This window comes from Littorina saxatilis, linkage group LG2, assembly GCF_037325665.1.
Source record: "Littorina saxatilis isolate snail1 linkage group LG2, US_GU_Lsax_2.0, whole genome shotgun sequence".
Taxonomy (NCBI): domain Eukaryota; kingdom Metazoa; phylum Mollusca; class Gastropoda; order Littorinimorpha; family Littorinidae; genus Littorina; species Littorina saxatilis.
In genome coordinates this window covers 101,051,901-101,069,615 of record NC_090246.1, presented here as the reverse complement: position 1 = coordinate 101,069,615, position 17,715 = coordinate 101,051,901, and the positions used below count along the sequence as shown (strand labels likewise).

General features: G+C 39.8%; 1 protein-coding gene across 1 annotated transcript; it reads left to right on the top strand.

Annotated features, from left to right (window-relative positions):
• The first annotated feature begins 9,479 nt into the window (after positions 1-9,479).
• LOC138960351 (transcription elongation factor, mitochondrial-like) lies at positions 9,480-15,649 on the top strand. The gene is made up of 4 exons (XM_070332235.1): positions 9,480-9,600; positions 10,167-10,544; positions 12,246-12,395; positions 13,883-15,649. The coding sequence occupies exons 1-4, from the start codon at positions 9,562-9,564 to the stop codon at positions 14,330-14,332; spliced, it is 1,017 nt and encodes a 338-aa protein (XP_070188336.1). The 5' UTR covers positions 9,480-9,561; the 3' UTR covers positions 14,333-15,649.
• Positions 15,650-17,715: the final 2,066 nt, after the last annotated feature.

The following is a 17,715-nucleotide window of genomic DNA, read 5'->3' as shown; positions in this document are numbered from 1 at the left end:
TCGTTCACTTAACCTTCAGGATCACCTTTTGGATTAAATATTTCTTTTACAGGGATCACATGACCGCCACTCAAGTAAGGGTACCCTCAAAATCGACCAGACAAAAACGGAAGAGCCGAATGAAAAATCGGAAAAAATTCACAATAGGCCGAACTTTGCAACTTTGACATACGAGAAGAAAGTCAAACCAATTATCTACCCAGAACAGGTAGATTTGTTTTGCTACCTTGCGTATTTTGCGTGCTATGCTATTCCTCCTGATGCAGGTCTCGATCGCAAGAGCGGTCAAAAACGGGATTTTTTGCGTCATTTTTTATGGGTATCATGACAAAAAAGGCTGCACTTAAGCAATGACTTGGTGGATTACTTTGAAACTTTCAGACTATTTTACCACCATACTAGAGATACTTCGAGCGAAATTATGGATTGTTACAGTTGTTTGTTAAAATCTTATGTACTTTTTCGAAAGAAGTTTTTAATCTGGTCATAGGATTGTTCACTTGTGTCTGAAAAATTCATGACTTTGCATGTCTTTAGAAAAATGATAGATACACACACTGCTAAAGTTTGATGTGCGTGTAAGCAGTGACGCAAATTTGCGGGGCCTGTAAACACGCTACATATTCAAGCGCGAAACAGCGTGAACGTTCAATTTTTTTTCTCATACGTTTGCATGACTAGCAAATTAACGCCAGCGGCTACACTCAAATGAAAAATCATTTATCTGTATATATATGCAAAGTCATGAATTTTTTGGACACAAGTGAACAATCCTATGACAAGTTTAACAACATTTTCCGAAACATTGCGTCACATCTGGATAAATAACCGTAACGATCCAAACTTTCGCACGAAGTATCTCTAGTATGTTGGTAAAATAGTCTGAAAGTTTTAAAGCAACCCACCAAGTCATTGCTAAAATGTAGCGCTTTTTGACATGATACCCATAAAAATTGACGTAAAACGTTCCGTTTTTGACCGCTCTTGCGATCGACACCTGCATCAGTAGGAATAACATGTCTGGTCGATTTTGAGGGTACCCTTACGTGAGCGGCGGTCACGTGATCCCTGTAAAAGAAATATTTAATCCAAAAGGTGATCCTGAAGGTTAAGTGAACGGCCTTAACTGGCATATACAGTTTTAATGAAATGACACAGGAATTAATGCTTTAATTTGGGTTTGAAATTTGTTGCAATAATTTTTGGGCCAAGTTTATATTTATTCCTGTAACGCCAGACAAGGAAACGTTATAAGGATTGAGAGATCGCGTTACCGTTTATATTTCAAAGCATCCTTCACAAAAAGAAGAAGAAAAAGACGACCCGTATCCCTGTCCACTTTTGGCAACCAAATGATCTTGACCCGGTGTATCATAAGACACTGTCTTCAAACAGCTTAGCACCCCGCAAAGCTGGATAACAAAGCCGTGTTTAAAGGTACTGATCTTCCAGCGTACACGATCATCTTCACCACCACATATCTGTCCAGGAATTTGCGTGGAATAAGACCGCAACACGGTGGCCTAGTGGTAAGGCGTCCGCCCAGTGAGCGGGAGGTCGTGGGTTCGAACCCCGGGTCATACCTAAGACTTTAAAATTGGCAATCTAGTGGCTGCTCCGCCTGGCGTCTGGCATTATGGGGTTAGTGCTAGGACTGGTTGGTCCGGTGTCAGAATAATGTGACTGGGTGAGACATGAAGCCTGTGCTGCGACTTCTGTCTTGTGTGTGGCGCACGTTATATGTCAAAGCAGCACCGCCCTGATATGGCCCTTCGTGGTCGGCTGGGCGTTAAACCAACCAACCAACCAACCAACCAACCAACAAACCAACAAACCAACCAACCAACAAACCAACAAACAAACAAACAAACAAACAAACAAAGATTTATTACGGCAGATTGACATAGGTGTCATTTACGAAATGAATTCAACAACAAAAATTGCCACTGTGCACAAGCAGCAGCCAGGATCTTGGTTTGGGGCAATTTGTTTAAGTTCACCAATGCTCTTAATCCACGCGAAAAGCCTGAACAGATCTGTTGCGGTGAACATCATCTCTTACAATAAAAGAGGAATGAGCCCTTAATCCAAACGATATCCAGCCTTCTTGAAATGCACTTGACCAAGCTTACCCCAAATCAGTTTCTTCACAAGAAGTTCGGTTTTGTTAATGTAATGGCGCGGGAGCCAATCTTAGTTCATGTTATGAGGTCTTTTGTTTTGAACAACCGGCTAGGTACAGCAAGCCTCTCCGTTGTTGCGTGGTGTGTGTGTGCTTTTACGTGGCGACAGACTCGGGGTCTTCCTCATTCGGTAATCGATAACAGTGGTTCCATCGACTACAATTTTATGGAATGATCTGCCTGATGGGGTTAAAACCTTTACAAAGTCCTCATCATTATGTGCCAGTTTATTATTATTTTGGAAAAAGACAGGTAGAAATACAACACAGCAGAATGCGTTTAAACATGAGTAACCTTAATTCCGATTTATGCAAACACCATTTAAAAGATAACCCACAGTGTGCGTGCGGTAACCGGCACGAAACAGCTGAACATTACTTGTTATACTGCACGTTGTTTGAAAATGCTCGTATGTCCACAATTAACTCACTGCCTGCCAATTTTAGACACGTGGAAACATTATTAAGAGGCAGTGAGCAACATTCATTTCGCATAAATACATTGAGTTTCGAGTCGGTCCAATCCTTTATAGCTGAATCTGGTCGACTAACTTGAAGGATTAGCCCACGTACTGGCATTGTGCATGTTTGTGTGCAGGAGAACGTAAACCCGCCTCTCAGTGTTGTTGCATCAATTACATATAACATAAGTAATAATCATCATTGGGTTTTTGTTTTTGTTTTGCTGTTGTCGGGTGTTTTTTTTCGGCATACATTCGTAACGAACTATGCCGCCCTCTCCATGAAAATGTACATGTATCTGAACTTACTTATTGCATGTCTCAGCATCGATGTTCTCGTCCCACGCGCTTCATTCCTAGTCTCACCTTATTTTTATTTTTATTTTTTTCTCTGTAGATCCTCCTGTTTTGATTAAGTTCCCCCCTCCTACATTTTGTTCTTCTGGTTAATAATTGTGTTGTCCACCATCATGAAAACTTGTGTAACTTAGCATTGTTATGGTCACGTCAAATAAGCATTTGCTTGAGTTCGTGTCCTAGCTGCATTTTTTTCAATTGTTTCATGTCATGTATTTTGAATAAAATTGTGTTTAAACCAAGAGAGAAAAAAGCAGTTTCAGTATTTCCTTGTTTTTCCCTTTTCATAGTCATGCGCGTAGACGGGTGCACGTACCTTGCTCTACTCACGGGAGCTTGGTTCAAAGTGCTTTTCACTTATTAATTAAATACAACCTTTTACTTTCACTAATATAATCAGTGATTATAACTCGATCGCACCGCGCTACTGCCACCACGCAGGCTTATTATCCACAGTACATTCCTATAAGGTTTCTGATTGGTTGTCATAGGAAGTTTGACATGTGACAAGTTCAGGGACTTGGGCTCAACTGAAGACAGGCTAAATGAAGGCACACTCCTTTTCATGAACCCATTTGGGCTCATCGTCTCAGAGCTGGCCAAGCTTTACATGAGATAAGACCATCCCTCTACTTGGTCACATACCCAAAATGAACAGCCTGCACAGGGGAGATTTTAATGAATTCATTTTGTAATCTACTATATAATACTGGTAGGATTTTCGGTGGTTTTTCGATTCCTGTCACCAAACCGCGCGGATTTGTGCCTTCTCCTTCGGTTGCTATGCCAACGTGACCCAGGAAATCGATTCCGCTAGGTCCCGACTTCCAATTTTGTCCACGAACAAAGTTTGAAGAGGTTTGTCTCGCAAATTTGAGCAGACAAGGTGAACTTTGACCTGAACTTTGACATCGCGGCGAAAGAGATCTGTGATTGGTTCTTCTTCAACTTTCGGTTCGACTAAACACGCGACCGCACCTCAGACGAACCTAGCTGTGTGTTTTATTTCTCTACCCCAGACGAACCTAAAATAATAAGAAGATAGATAGATCTGTTTATCTGTTAATGGAACTCCAAAATATTCCATAGATTTGTTTACTAAATAGTTCGAAACATTATCACCTGATAAGTCGCCGTATAACCTTATAGGTTCCAGCGACTAAATATTTTCCCCCGGTGCAACCATAGACATGTACGTCATCATGATCTCCCCTTAATTTGACCGTTATTTTGGCTGTCTTAGTGAAATGGTAAGATATATCTCTATGTTTTTTACATGTAAGTGTTCGGAAAAAATACAGTTATAGCAGTTATGTACAAAAATAAGCAGCATATGCTCTTTTCGCCAAAGTAAAGTCCTTTTTTCTTCTGGTTTCTTATATGTGTCACAGCACACCGCAAGCTTTTAGGCGAATAGCAAGTGAGTGGTATATATATATCATCAATTTTATAGTAGGTAACGGTGTAAATTAGTTGCCATGTTCATGTCCGTTATACGTTTTCCATATTCCATATGTGTCATTTAATTGTGTGTTGCTTGATGCCATGTATGTATGTGTGTGTGTGTGTACATGACTTTAAATAAGCATGGATTGGATGTGTGCACTCGATTGTGTGTGTGAACCATGTATATATTTTCTGTTGTCAATTACATATGTTATACTATGCGTTTGAATCATTAAGTATTTTAGACGTCATACTTTTTTTCGTATCTTCACGATGGCTTTTTACCCGTTTAAATTTTAATGCTTCCAACTTTCAAAGCGCTGCACGGCTGGGAAGAGATGCGCACTTTTATCACTGTTGTTCATGTAGACGTAATCATGGATTTATGCAAACGTCATACCTGCTGTATTTTATTTTGTTTGTTTGTATAGTCGCGTGCGGTCGCGCAGTCTTTTTGGTCAGTTCCGATTACCTCCCATTGATGCGAAAACCTATATGACTGTTTTTTGTTATTTTTCTCTCTGTTAATTCACCAGTGGCTATGTAACATGTGTTACAGAATTGCACCGGTGTAAGGGTTAACATTTTATTTTTCACCAAGAGAATATAATTCATTATATGCGGGATAATGTGCGGGGGGGGGGGGGGGGGGGGGAGGTGCAAACAACATTTTCACAACCTTATAGGTTCCAGCGACTAAATATTTTACCCCGGTGCAACCATAGACATGTACGTCATCATGATCTCCCCTTAATTTGACCGTTATTTTGGCTGTCTTAGTGAAATGGTAAGATATATCTCTATGTTGTTTACATGTAAGTGTTCGGAAAAAATACAGTTATAGCAGTTATGTACAAAAATAAGCAGCATATGCTCTTTTCGCCAAAGTAAAGTCCTTTTTTCTTCTGGTTTCTTATATGTGTCACAGCACACCGCAAGCTTTTAGGCGAATAGCAAGTGAGTGGTATATATATATCATCAATTTTATAGTAGGTAACGGTGTAAATTACTTGCCATGTTCATGTCCATTATACGTTTTCCATATTCCATATGTGTCATTTAATTGTGTGTTGCTTGATGCTTGATGCCATGTATGTATGTGTGTGTGTGTGTGTGTGTGTACATGACTTTAAATAAGCATGGATGTGTGCACTCGATTGTGTGTGTGAACCATGTATATATTTTCTGTTGTCAATGTTGTCAATTACATATGTTATACTATGCGTTTGAATCATTAAGTATTTTACACGTCATACTTTTTTTCGTATCTTCACGATGGCTTTTTACCCGTTTAAATTTTAATGCTTCCAACTTTCAAAGCGCTGCACGGCTGGGAAGAGCTGCGCACTTTTATCACTGTTGTTCATGTTGACGTAATCATGGATTCATGCAAACGTCATACCTGCTGTATTTTATTTTGTTTGTTTGTATAGTCGCGTGCGGTCGCGCAGTCTTTTTGGTCAGTTCCGATTACCTCCCATTGATGCGAAAACCTATATAAGAAGATAGATAGATCTGTTTATCTGTTAATGGAACTCCAAAATATTCCATAGATTTGTTTACTTAATTTTTAAAAGATAAGTTCGAAACATTATCACCTGATAAGTCGCCGTATAACCTTATAGGTTCCAGCGACTAAATATTTTCCCCCGGTGCAACCATAGACATGTACGTCATCATGATCTCCCCTTAATTTGACCGTTATTTTGGCTGTCTTAGTGAAATGGTAAGATATATCTCTATGTTTTTTACATGTAAGTGTTCGGAAAAAATACAGTTATAGCAGTTATGTACAAAAATAAGCAGCATATGCTCTTTTCGCCAAAGTAAAGTCCTTTTTTCTTCTGGTTTCTTATATGTGTCACAGCACACTGCAAGCTTTTAGGCGAATAGCAAGTGAGTGGTATATATATATCATCAATTTTATAGTAGGTAACGGTGTAAATTACTTGCCATGTTCATGTCCATTATACGTTTTCCATATTCCATATGTGTCATTTAATTGTGTGTTGCTTGATGCCATGTATGTATGTGTGTGTGTACATGACTTTAAATAAGCATGGATGTGTGCACTCGATTGTGTGTGTGAACCATGTATATATTTTCTGTTGTCAGTTACATATGTTATACTATGCGTTTGAATCATTAAGTATTTTACACGTCATACTTTTTTTCGTATCTTCACGATGGCTTTTTACCCGTTTAAATTTTAATGCTTCCAACTTTCAAAGCGCTGCACGGCTGGGAAGAGATGCGCACTTTTATCACTGTTGTTCATGTAGACGTAATCATGGATTCATGCAAACGCCATACCTGCTGTATTTTATTTTGTTTGTTTGTATAGTCGCGTGCGGTCGCGCAGTCTTTTTGGTCAGTTCCGATTACCTCCCATTGATGCGAAAACCTATATGACTGTTTTTTGTTATTTTTCTCTCTGTTAATTCACCAGTGGCTATGTAACATGTGTTACAGAATTGCACCGGTGTAAGGGTTAACATTTTATTTTTCACCAAGAGAATATAATTCATTATATGCGGGATAATGTGCGGGGGGGGGGGGGGGGGGAGGGGTGCAAACAACATTTTCACAAGCACATAACCAACAAAATGACATCGCATGCGCAGCACACAAAGTGCGTAGCACGGGTACCACTAGTTAGTAAATTAATTCATCACAAAATTGTAACTCGCCACAGCAAGCAGTCAGGGTATGCATTCAGGTTTGGTTGGAGTCTAAGTCGATGGATGGTCGTATCCCATAAAAGCTTGGCCAGATCTAAGACGATGAACGAACCGTTTTCACGTGCCTTTAAATTAGTTGAGAACGTACACTGAGTATCTGAGCTTGGCCTGATGAGTATGCTGAAGTGTGCTCAAGAATGGCTTAGATACGCTGATTTTAAAGAAGCAGGCAAGATACCAAACCCATAGTCGTTGAAGGCTGCATGAGTTAAAACATACGACCTGTGGCATGGCTGTTAACTGAAAAACTAATCGTGACTTTAGCCTAAAGAAACCTGATAACGACTGACACTTGGGTATGGGGAGTCAGACTTTTCCACAAAATTAGTACTGATGTAATGAATATTCTAAGATTCTATTGTGGATATGTAAACCGCAAATCAGTAATCAAATCATCGCACCTAAAGAAGAGTAATAGAGAAGCAGTACAGAACACACAAAAACAGTTGCTTTACGAGGGGCGAGGGGGGAGGGGGTGGAAAAACTTTGTACCACTGAACTTTTGGATTTGAATCCAAATCATGAAACACAAACAAACACGAAATTTAACGTATACAAGTGATAATTAATGCGTATAACTTTGTCACATCCAATACGGTATCCCTTTAACCTCAGTAAAAATATGAATACCCCTTAGCGTGCTGCATGTTGAACTGTGGTGCTTCTACTGCCCTACCCATTTTGACAGAAAACATGCTTCTAGTCCACGCTTGAGCAAAAGATGGTTTTTATGTAAGTTAAAGGATTGCTAAGGAGATGGAGATAACGAAAAGGAAGCGGTCAGCCATTTTTTACGGGATAATGTATGAAAGTTGAATAAGGAGTAGGGGCCTATCAGACATTTGCATAAGAATCACCTCTGAATAACTTCGTAAAATTACTTTACAATATAACTAATCACAGTTAAAGCGGCAGGTACAAATAATGAAGTAATGTAGGATGACAAGTAAGATGGAAGTAATCTCAGTTGAAACTGAAGAGGTACGAAGAAGGAAGAAACAATGTCAATCAGTGAAACACAAACTCACCCGTATAGTATGAACTGCCTCAGCTAAAGTCGAAATTCAACTTGTTCCAACCAGTGTACCTTGTATACCGTGTGTACGGTCAACCGACGATGCTATAAACTGCCATTCCATCACTGCAAAACTAATATTGACAGAACTTTGAAGTGTTGCCAAACCGTCACGAATCCATCACTTATTTTCGCTTTTCTTCAGTCAAACTCGTGCAAGAAAATGAAAACTTGAAGAAGTAAACAACACTCTTAGCTGACTGACTGATCAATTAAATAAGTGCAGAATACCGTAACTCAGATGAAAATGCATGTACAGCATTGATGACACAAATGATAAAATAAGTGAAAACGTATGCATTACATAATTTCAGTAAAAAAAATGAGATAAACTATCGTTTGAACAAGCACTGAAAATACAGATATATAATACTCTTCCTTGAACTGAGAAACTCTGCAGAAACAGCAATGCGGTACGCACAGCTACCTTGTCTGCTTGCTTACACATAATTATGGCACAGAGATCTTCAAATCAGTAACAACGTCGGTCTTACCTACGAACGATTGATTGCATTGACTGCTATCAGAGGAGGGATTTTGTCTGCCTTGCTCAGTCTTTGTGTAGACCTACGCTAGAAGAATAAATTAGAAGAGAGGGCGCAATCCAATTCCTATGTAGAGTCTCCAGCCCAATGTATGAACTTATTTTTTTGCCGCAGACAGGAAATTCCAAGGATGCTTATTCACTTCGATAACGTCACCACTATTTTCGGACTTGACCGCAACGCCCTTTCTTTACACAACAAACTGAACCGACATCACAACTACCAACCACAGATCGACCGACTCGAACAGCCTCGAGATACTGAGAAACCTGTCAGGAATTTGCGTTTTAAGAATAATGAGTTGTTTGCAAGTTTGTTTTGTTTTGATTTTTAGGCGTGGATGAGAGACATCTTTTGTAGATTTTTGTTAGTTTATTTCTTCGGTTTGTTTGTTTGCTGTTGTCAAGTTGTTGTTGTTGTTGTTGTTGTTGTTGTTGTTGTTGTGTACTCGTTCTCATATCATAACTTGTTTTTACCTCTCTCTGGATAATGCATGTCTGCAAATATGTAACCGGTTCAATAAACACAGAAAAACTTGGAAAGTGCAGTCGACTATCGAGTAGAGAATAGCAGACGATAATAGCAGACGAATTTCGCCGGAAATACGAAATACAATTCTGAGTAGCCAATCACAGCCCATTTTGCACACGAACCTAACTTACTGGAGAAAATTAGTAGTTCTTCCGTTTCCTGTGAAACAGAAAGTTGACAGTTTTATAGGAAATTCGTGACTGTTGACGCGGTGTCGGAAGCCATGGCAGTAAGTTTGTCCAAGAATCTGCACCAAAAAAGAGTATGTATTGTTGATGTTTTCTACACTGTACGAAGTTAAGTTAGCGATAAGACTAGTCCGATTGATAACTGGAACAAGACTGTATTCTAAAGTCAATGTCAGTTGTCACCGTCTAATGTCAAACACATGGAAATGTATCGTTCTTGTGTCAGTCGTCTGCTTTAAGCTGCTCAGACTCAAGTGCAGTCATCATGTGCCAGTCTTTGTTCATTGACATATATTTCATGTGTGTGTGTGTGTGTGTGTGTGTGTGTGTGTGTGTGTGTGTATGTGTTTGTGTGTGTGTGTGTGTGTGTGTGTGTGAGTGTGTTTGTGTGTGTTTGTGTGTGTGTACACTTTAGCTCTGCAGAGTCTAAAGTTCATTTTAAGTAAATAAAACGTTCTGTCACGTTCAGAAATCTCTTTCAGTTCATCTTTTCTTTTTAACCAGGCATGCCTTATTTCAATTTGATTGTATGCAGCATCACACAGCCAAACCAGCATCAACTGACATGGCAATGGAGTGTAAGAAATAAAGAAAAGGATTTCCATTCAGTGCTAATCATTTTGAAAATTGTCTGTTTCAGGCTTTGTTTGGGAATCTTTTTCGGACACTATCAACAAAACCATCCCAGACTTCAAAACATGTCCTGGATGAAATGTTCGGTGAAGATGAAAGAGAGAGAATTCTGGACTGCTTTAACAAGTGCAGCCCTGAAGAGCTGCAATTCACCAAACAGCTGAGCCACCAGAAAGCCCTGGCTGTAATCAAATACAGAGAGAGGAATGGCAACTTCGGCACACTGTCAGAAATTCTGCGAGTACCAGGGGTTGGTATTTTGGGCTTGCAGAAGCTGTGCAGCACGATGAAGACTTTGGAATACACGGATGTTCAGAAACTGAGGGAGAAACTGGATATGGAAACAGTGAAACCAAGCCCACCTCTCCCAGAGACTCTTCGACAGGTACAATCTTAAAACTTGTTTTACTGTGAAAATACACAGGACAAAAAGGCGACCAATTCCTTCATTTTTTATGTGAGATCTTCCTTATTTGTTATTGTTGCGACCCATCTCGTCATCGGCGCTTTTCCGGAAATGACCTGCGCTTTGTTGGAATTCCAACAATGGCCGCCATTGTAGGAATTCCAACTTTGCGCTACGCGATTCTAGAAATGTAGCGCGCATAGTGCGAATTCTGCTCTTTCTTAGAATGCGATGTAAAATGATACAAGTCATGATGGCCTATGATGATCCTTGTGTTTTAAAGTGATCAATGCTTAATCTTGAAAAAGCAGATGCATTGTATAACGCACCAAACAAACCGAATTACAAAAAGCAAAACCAGCACGGTTGGCCTAGTGGTAAGGCGTCCGCCCCGTGATCGGGAGGTCGTGGGTTCGAACCCCGGCCGGGTTATACCTAAGACTTTAAAATTGGCAATGTAGTGGCCTGGCGTCTGGCATTATGGAGTTAGTGCTAGGACTGGTTGGTCCGGTGTCAGAATAATGTGACTGGGTGAGACATGAAGCCTGTGCTGCAACTTCTGTCTTGTGTGTGGCGCACGTTATATGTCAAAGCAGCACCGCCCTGATATGGCCCTTCGTGGTCGGCTGGGCGTTAAGCAAACAAACAAACAAACAAAAAGCAAAAACACTAGATAACTTCGGCGGGCTGTAACAACACAGTTCAACGACCCATCCCACTCGACCAAAACGCACCAATTTTACGTAATTTTTAACGTTTCAGATCTTACATTTTACAACAACAAAAACACAACAAGAGTGTTCCGATATAACTTTTCACTGGTAACTATCGATTGTAATAATTTTTTACTCAGTCTTAACTGGTTATATTAAACTCACACAGTCTCTCTGGGCTGTAGAGACAGCATTACGTCCCTTTACTGAGTAGGCTCTTGTCACTGCATGGTAATCTAGGCTCTTGGGTAATGTGCAAGTCTGTGCGCTATATTGATGTGATTGATTGTTGCAAAATGTTGATTCAAATTAAAGATGATTTCAGCCTGTTGTAACAAACAAACACTCTACTCTGAGAAAAAAAAAATCATTGTGTTCAAAATAGATCGAGACAGCAGCAACTAGCTAGCTGCATGCGCTGAGTGTCACTGAGAGAATTGTTACACAGTGTACCCCCACACCCCCAATTCAAGACTTCCCCTGTATAAGACCTTGCTTTTTCATATACCTTATTCATGACCTGTGAAAAGGGTATACTTTTTTGTGCCAGTCGAAGGGTTGCCATTTCTAGAACGAGGCAGCTCGTTTCCGGAAATGCGGCGCTTTGTTGGAAATCAAATGAGGTTTTGGGAAATCCCGATTATTCCAACTCTGCCCCGGATTCTTACTTTGCGCCCAACATTATCATCATCTCTTGTCTCAGTCTCTCAGCTGTGACAGTCATCTGGGGCACTTGAGGGCAGAAGAAGCAAAATCCTCCTAGACAGTTTTGTTGGCAGTCTTGTTTCTTTAGCCCTGTTTTTTCTATTTCATCATCATCAGTGTCTATCATTGATGTTATTGTGCTACCGTTTTGATTATTTCACAATTAACACTCATATTGTTTGGTAACAAAAGGTGTTTGTTTGTTATTTTGTCTGTTTGTTTCTATTTTCTCTTGTTAAATGTCATGGTTGATTGATTGCAGAATCTGACGTCCCTGGTTGCATTGGACCTGCATGCAGACTGTGTGACCTACGTACAGATGTCTCGAGATCTGAGTCTGCAGTCGTGGGATATACTTCCTCTCTTTGAGAAACCATTTCAACGTGTTGACCATGTGCAGTTCTTAGACAAGGTAAGTTGTGAAAGATTGGGATGAGTAAATCTCAAAACTTTAACTCGTCAGCCCGGCGAGTATCTTCAAGAATGTCACTTAGCACAAGCCTGTAACATATCACACAAACAAATTATGACGCAGTGTTAGCATGATTGACTGTTAGTTTTTTGTATACACACAAAAATATAGTGATGATTTGATGGACAACTGGGCCGCGGTCTGCGATAAAACGGCCTTACCAGCTGGCATCTTATTCGGCTTTTTTTGTACTGTTTTTCTCTGAAGCAATTTGCAAAATTTGAGCCATGTTTGTTATGCTCGGCTTGATATTTTCCAACTTGAGCAAACTCATTCCAAATAAAGATGCTTTTTTTCTCTACTTTTAGAAATGTTCAACTAAATAAAAATCCACCATCGTCTCCCCATCAAACTTCAACCTACCACTCCCCTCTCCACTATCAGCATTCACTTGCCAGTGTTCTGTGAATGGTCAATCTTTTACGAGAATTATGCTGTTTGTTTTCCGACATCAATCTTTTCAATGGGCAGCCGGGCAAGCTGCCAGACAGTTTCTACTTGCCGACTGGGGTTTCACTCGCCCATTGGCGATCCGGCGGGTGATTAGGCCATCCTTACGTATATACTTTCATTATCAAATGTTTGTGGTAATACAAGTTGACTCAGTAAGGTGAATTTGAATACAGAAGGTGAATGGCCATGCTGCAGGTTTATCATATTTTTACAAAAGATGAGGGAAGAATACAGTAGAAAACAAGAGGCGAAGCCATCAAGGCTCACGTAAGAAATCGACAAACAGTAACACAAACTCAATCACTCCGTCACACACACACACACACACACACACACACACACAGAAAGAGCATAGGTGAAACTGTGCAAGAAAGCGAGACACTAGATCTAGATCTGTCTGTCTGCATGTAGCCTACTTACAAGGACACGACTGCCAACTAGTCTCGGCGCGCTCAAAATAATAATGACCGAGACTGTCAGTACTTCCTTCGCGTGACGTCTAACCCTCTTACGTCATAATGTGACGTCAATGTAATGTGACGTCTTCAAATGTTAGAGTTTCTACCACAGACATACACACGCACAGACGCACGCACGCACGCACGCACAGACAGACAAAGTTACGATCGCATAGGCTACACTTACGTGAGCCAATAAGTATGCATCAATGTACCAGCTGTTGTGATAAAGCAGTCTGATACATATCATGGGAAGCAACTCTCCGACTCACTCTCCACACACTCGCTGTGTCTGAATCTTTTTGAGACTAGATAGGTAGGGTGAATCCATGAGCCTTGGTTGATTTTGAATACTTGAACAGTTCTAAAGCAGAACTGTCTAACTTTAAGTGTCACATATCCAGGCAGACATTTAGAGTACACAGAGACATGAATCATATACCAGATGATTTACTTACGGTTTTGCATGCAGGTCTCCCCCACAGCTGTCAGCTAAAACAGAACTCTATTTTTCAGCTTCTTCAAGTGATTGAGCGGCTGCCCAAAGCAGAGGTATATGTGATGGAGAGTAAAATCTACCGTTACACGAGTCTCCGAGTCGTCCCGTACCTCACCAATGTGCGGATTCTGGAAGCCATGTTGGTGACCTTGTTGAACTCTGACCTCTCCACGTCATGCCAGTACAGAACTTACTTCTTAAAGCCGAACTCAGTGATGCGTTTCTTCAAGCTAGCAGTGGGAGGAGAGAGGGTGAGCGGACAGCACATAGTGAGAGAACTTCAGCGTAGCGTGCTAGGGGAAGGTGACCCAGAGAGTCTTGTGGCCAACGTTGACATCTCGCAGCTTTTGTGGGAACAATTTCTGTGTGAAAAATCCCTGGGTCATGAACGCCTCACTAACAGCCTGCTGCTGGCGGTAGCGTTCTATAAACTTGTTGTGCTGAGGACTCATTCTTTACAATTTTGAGTGTAGCTTGTGAACACTCTGCTTGATCGCGATATAGTTGGTTCTTAATTTAAAAGTTAATTTTCGTTTTGTTTGTATGCTTGTTTGTTGTTTTTGTTATGTTTTTTTGTATGCCTGTGTGGTCATTGGTATGTCTGTATTGCTGTTATAAATATTTATTATCTATAATAGAGTGAGGTTAATAGGCAAACCCTGATCATTAGTGATTTGTTTTGGGTGGAGAGATACTTGTCCCCAACATTATTGTTTAATTCAAACACTGGTTGGCTATCAATCAGTCACTCATTGTTTTCTTTCTGAGTATTTGAGTGTGTGTGTGTGTGTGTGTGTGTGTGTGTGTGTGTGTGTGTGTGTGTGTGTGTGTGTGTGTGTGTGTGTGTGTGTGTGAGACAAAGCTATGTATTCATGTGATGCAAGTTAGGTATGATTTTTAAATTGAGTGTAGGTACAGAAAATGTTCATAATATTTAGAATTTAAATGATTATGATATGACTCTGATCACAGAAGTTAAAAAGAAACCAAAAGAAATATATATGTATGAAATACATGTATAGACAATGTTAGTCCGTGAATCACCATGAAAGCTGGCCTTGATTTGGCACTTGTTTGGCACTTGTTTGGCGAGCTTGTGTCAGATTACGTGAACTGTGTACCAAGAAATACACATTTAGTTTCAGTTCTCACCGTTGCTATTGCTAAGAGTGAAGTCATCAAGTTTCATTTAGGATTTTTCTAGCTTTGAAACTTAAAAATGAAATAGAAAAATGTCAGCCTTACATTTTGGATGTCTGCTTTCTCTTTTATATGTGCGTTATCACTGGCTACAGCTCAAATAAACTAGTTCAAGAGCGAGTAGTACATGTTGTTGAACCTGGACAGAATGAGTGTGTGTGTATGCAAATGCAAATACAGCATCAGTCTCTCTCTCTCCCTCTCTCTCTCTCTCTCTCTCTCTCTCTCTCTCTCTCTCTCTCTCTCTCTCTCTCTCTCTCTCTCTGCCAAATCAAGGCCAGCTTTCATTGTGATTCACGGACTAACATTGTCTATACATGTATTTCATACATATATATTTCTTTTGGTTTCTTTTTAACTTCTGTGATCAGAGTCATTTTGTAATTTTGTCATTTTTGAGTTCTCCTTATATAATTCCTTAACTGCACATAGTATTGCAATCCATACAATGTATTTCTATATCTTATATGATTGAATTTTTATTTGTTATGTCCGTCTGTCTTTATGTGTTGTATAAAGGACAGGTTGGAAGAATAGGCTTTGCCTAAAACCTTTATCCTTTTGTAATAAAGTTCTGAGTCTGAGTCTGAGTCTGAGTCTCTCATTAATCATCTCAAAACAAAATTAACTCAACACATGCTCCCATGTTATGACCCATAATATATGACAATCTCCTCAGTCATGAATACAAATCACACAGTATAGTAGAGAGAAACTTTGATTTCTGGTTCTGTATGTTTGTGTGCTCCCATCTGCATGCATTGATGACAGACCACGATATAATACCATCATTGCAGGAAACACATCAGGAAATTGACTATTGTCCTACATTCAAGACATGAAGAGTTGTCTGCTAATTAATGCATTGATGCTTCTACAAATCTGTTTTGGGATGAATTTTGTACAGTGAAACCCGGCTATATTGAAGTAGGCTATATTGAAATCCCGGCTATATTGAAGAATTTTTCAGGTCCCGGCTGAAGCTCTACTTTTTCTTTGTTAAAAAATGTTGGCTACATTGAAGTCGGCTTTGAAATCCCGGCTTTTTTTAAACAAAAATTAAGCCCACGGGACGTTTTTACCTGGCTATATTAAATGTTTGCTCCAAAGATTTGTTTAACTTTTTATTTTTAAGAACAATGACTGCGCGGGCGCCGAATGATATGACACGCCTCTGTCAGCGCAATCAGTTGAGGAAGGGGAGAGGCCAGATCAGCATCAACTTTTGAGTCAGGAGGTCTCTGATAACAGTTACAGTCTAACAATGCCGCGGGCCTCTGACAGCTACGCCATGTAGTCTTGTGGTGCGTAGATCTCCCCGACTTAATTTCTCTTGTTCATGCGAGTAGTTTCCCTTTGTACACTAGCAAAAATGGCTGCAAAACAAATAAAGTCGCGTAAGGCGAAATAACAACATTTAGTCAAGCTGTCGAACTCACAGAATGAAACTGAACGCATTGCATTTTTTTCACAATGACCGTAGTCCGCCGCTCGTACAAAAGGCAGTGAAATTAACAAGCCTGTTTTGCGCGGTAGTGGTTGGGCTGTGCTGCAAAGCACGCTTTTCTGTACCTCTCTTCGCTTTAACTTTCTGAGCGTGTTTTTAATCCAAACATATCATATCTATATGTTTTTGGAATCAGGAACCGACAAGGAATAAGATGTTTTTAAATCGATTTCGGAAATTTAATTTTAATCATAATTTTTATATTTTTTATTTTTAGAGCTTGTTTTTAATCCGAATATAACATATTTATATGTATTTGGAATCAGAAAATGATGAAGACTAAGATAAACGTAAATTTGGATCATTTTATAAAAAAATAATTTTAATTACAATTTTCGAATTTTTAATGACCAAAGTCATTAATTAATTTTTAAGCCTCCAAGCTGAAATGCAATACCAAAGTCCAGCCTTTGTCGAAGATTGCTTGACCAAAATTTCAATCAATTTGATTGAAAAATGAGGGTGTGACAGTGCCGCCTGAACTTTTACAAAAACCCGGATATGACGTCATCAAAGACATTTATCCAAAAAAAATGAAAACAACGTCCGGGGATATCATACCCAGGAACTCTCATGTCAAATTTCATAAAGATCGGTCCAGTAGTTCATTCTCTATCACTCTACACACACACACGCACAGACAGACAGACACACACACACACACACTCACACACACAAACACCACGACCCTCGTCTCGATTCCCCCTCTATATTAAAACATTTAGTCAAAACTTGACTAAATGTAAAAAGGGTGAGTCTGACAATTAAAAGAAAAATCGAGCTTATTCAGAAGCTGGAAACTGGCTGCAAAAAAAGAAAGGAAGTAGCTGAGGAATATGGAATGTGTGTTTGTGTGTATAAGGGAGGGGGGGTCGTGCGTGTGTGTCCGTGTGTGTGTGTGTGCAGAACTGAAAGCAAGGAGGCTCGAAGAACAACAGCCAACAGGTGAAAGATTAATGGGAATATATCTCACATCAAACGCAATGTGTGGACACGGAAATGAGAACGTATAGTGAAAAAAAAGTTCGGTTATATTGAATTTCTGAAGGAACAAGGAGGGAAATTCAATATAACCGAGAATTGCCTGTATTGAAGTTCCGGCTATATTGAAGGTCTTCCCGGGTCCCGTGCCACTTCAATATA

What these genes read in the sequence shown, in the direction of transcription:
- LOC138960351 (XM_070332235.1), top strand. Translation starts at nt 9,562, where the DNA reads ATGGCAGTAAGTTTGTCCAAGAATCTGCACCAAAAAAGA. An exon ending in TCCCAGAGACTCTTCGACAG is followed by an intron (nt 10,545 to 12,245) that starts GTACAATCTTAA and finishes GATTGATTGCAG; the next exon opens with AATCTGACGTCCCTGGTTGC. An exon ending in ATGTGCAGTTCTTAGACAAG is followed by an intron (nt 12,396 to 13,882) that starts GTAAGTTGTGAA and finishes TCTATTTTTCAG; the next exon opens with CTTCTTCAAGTGATTGAGCG.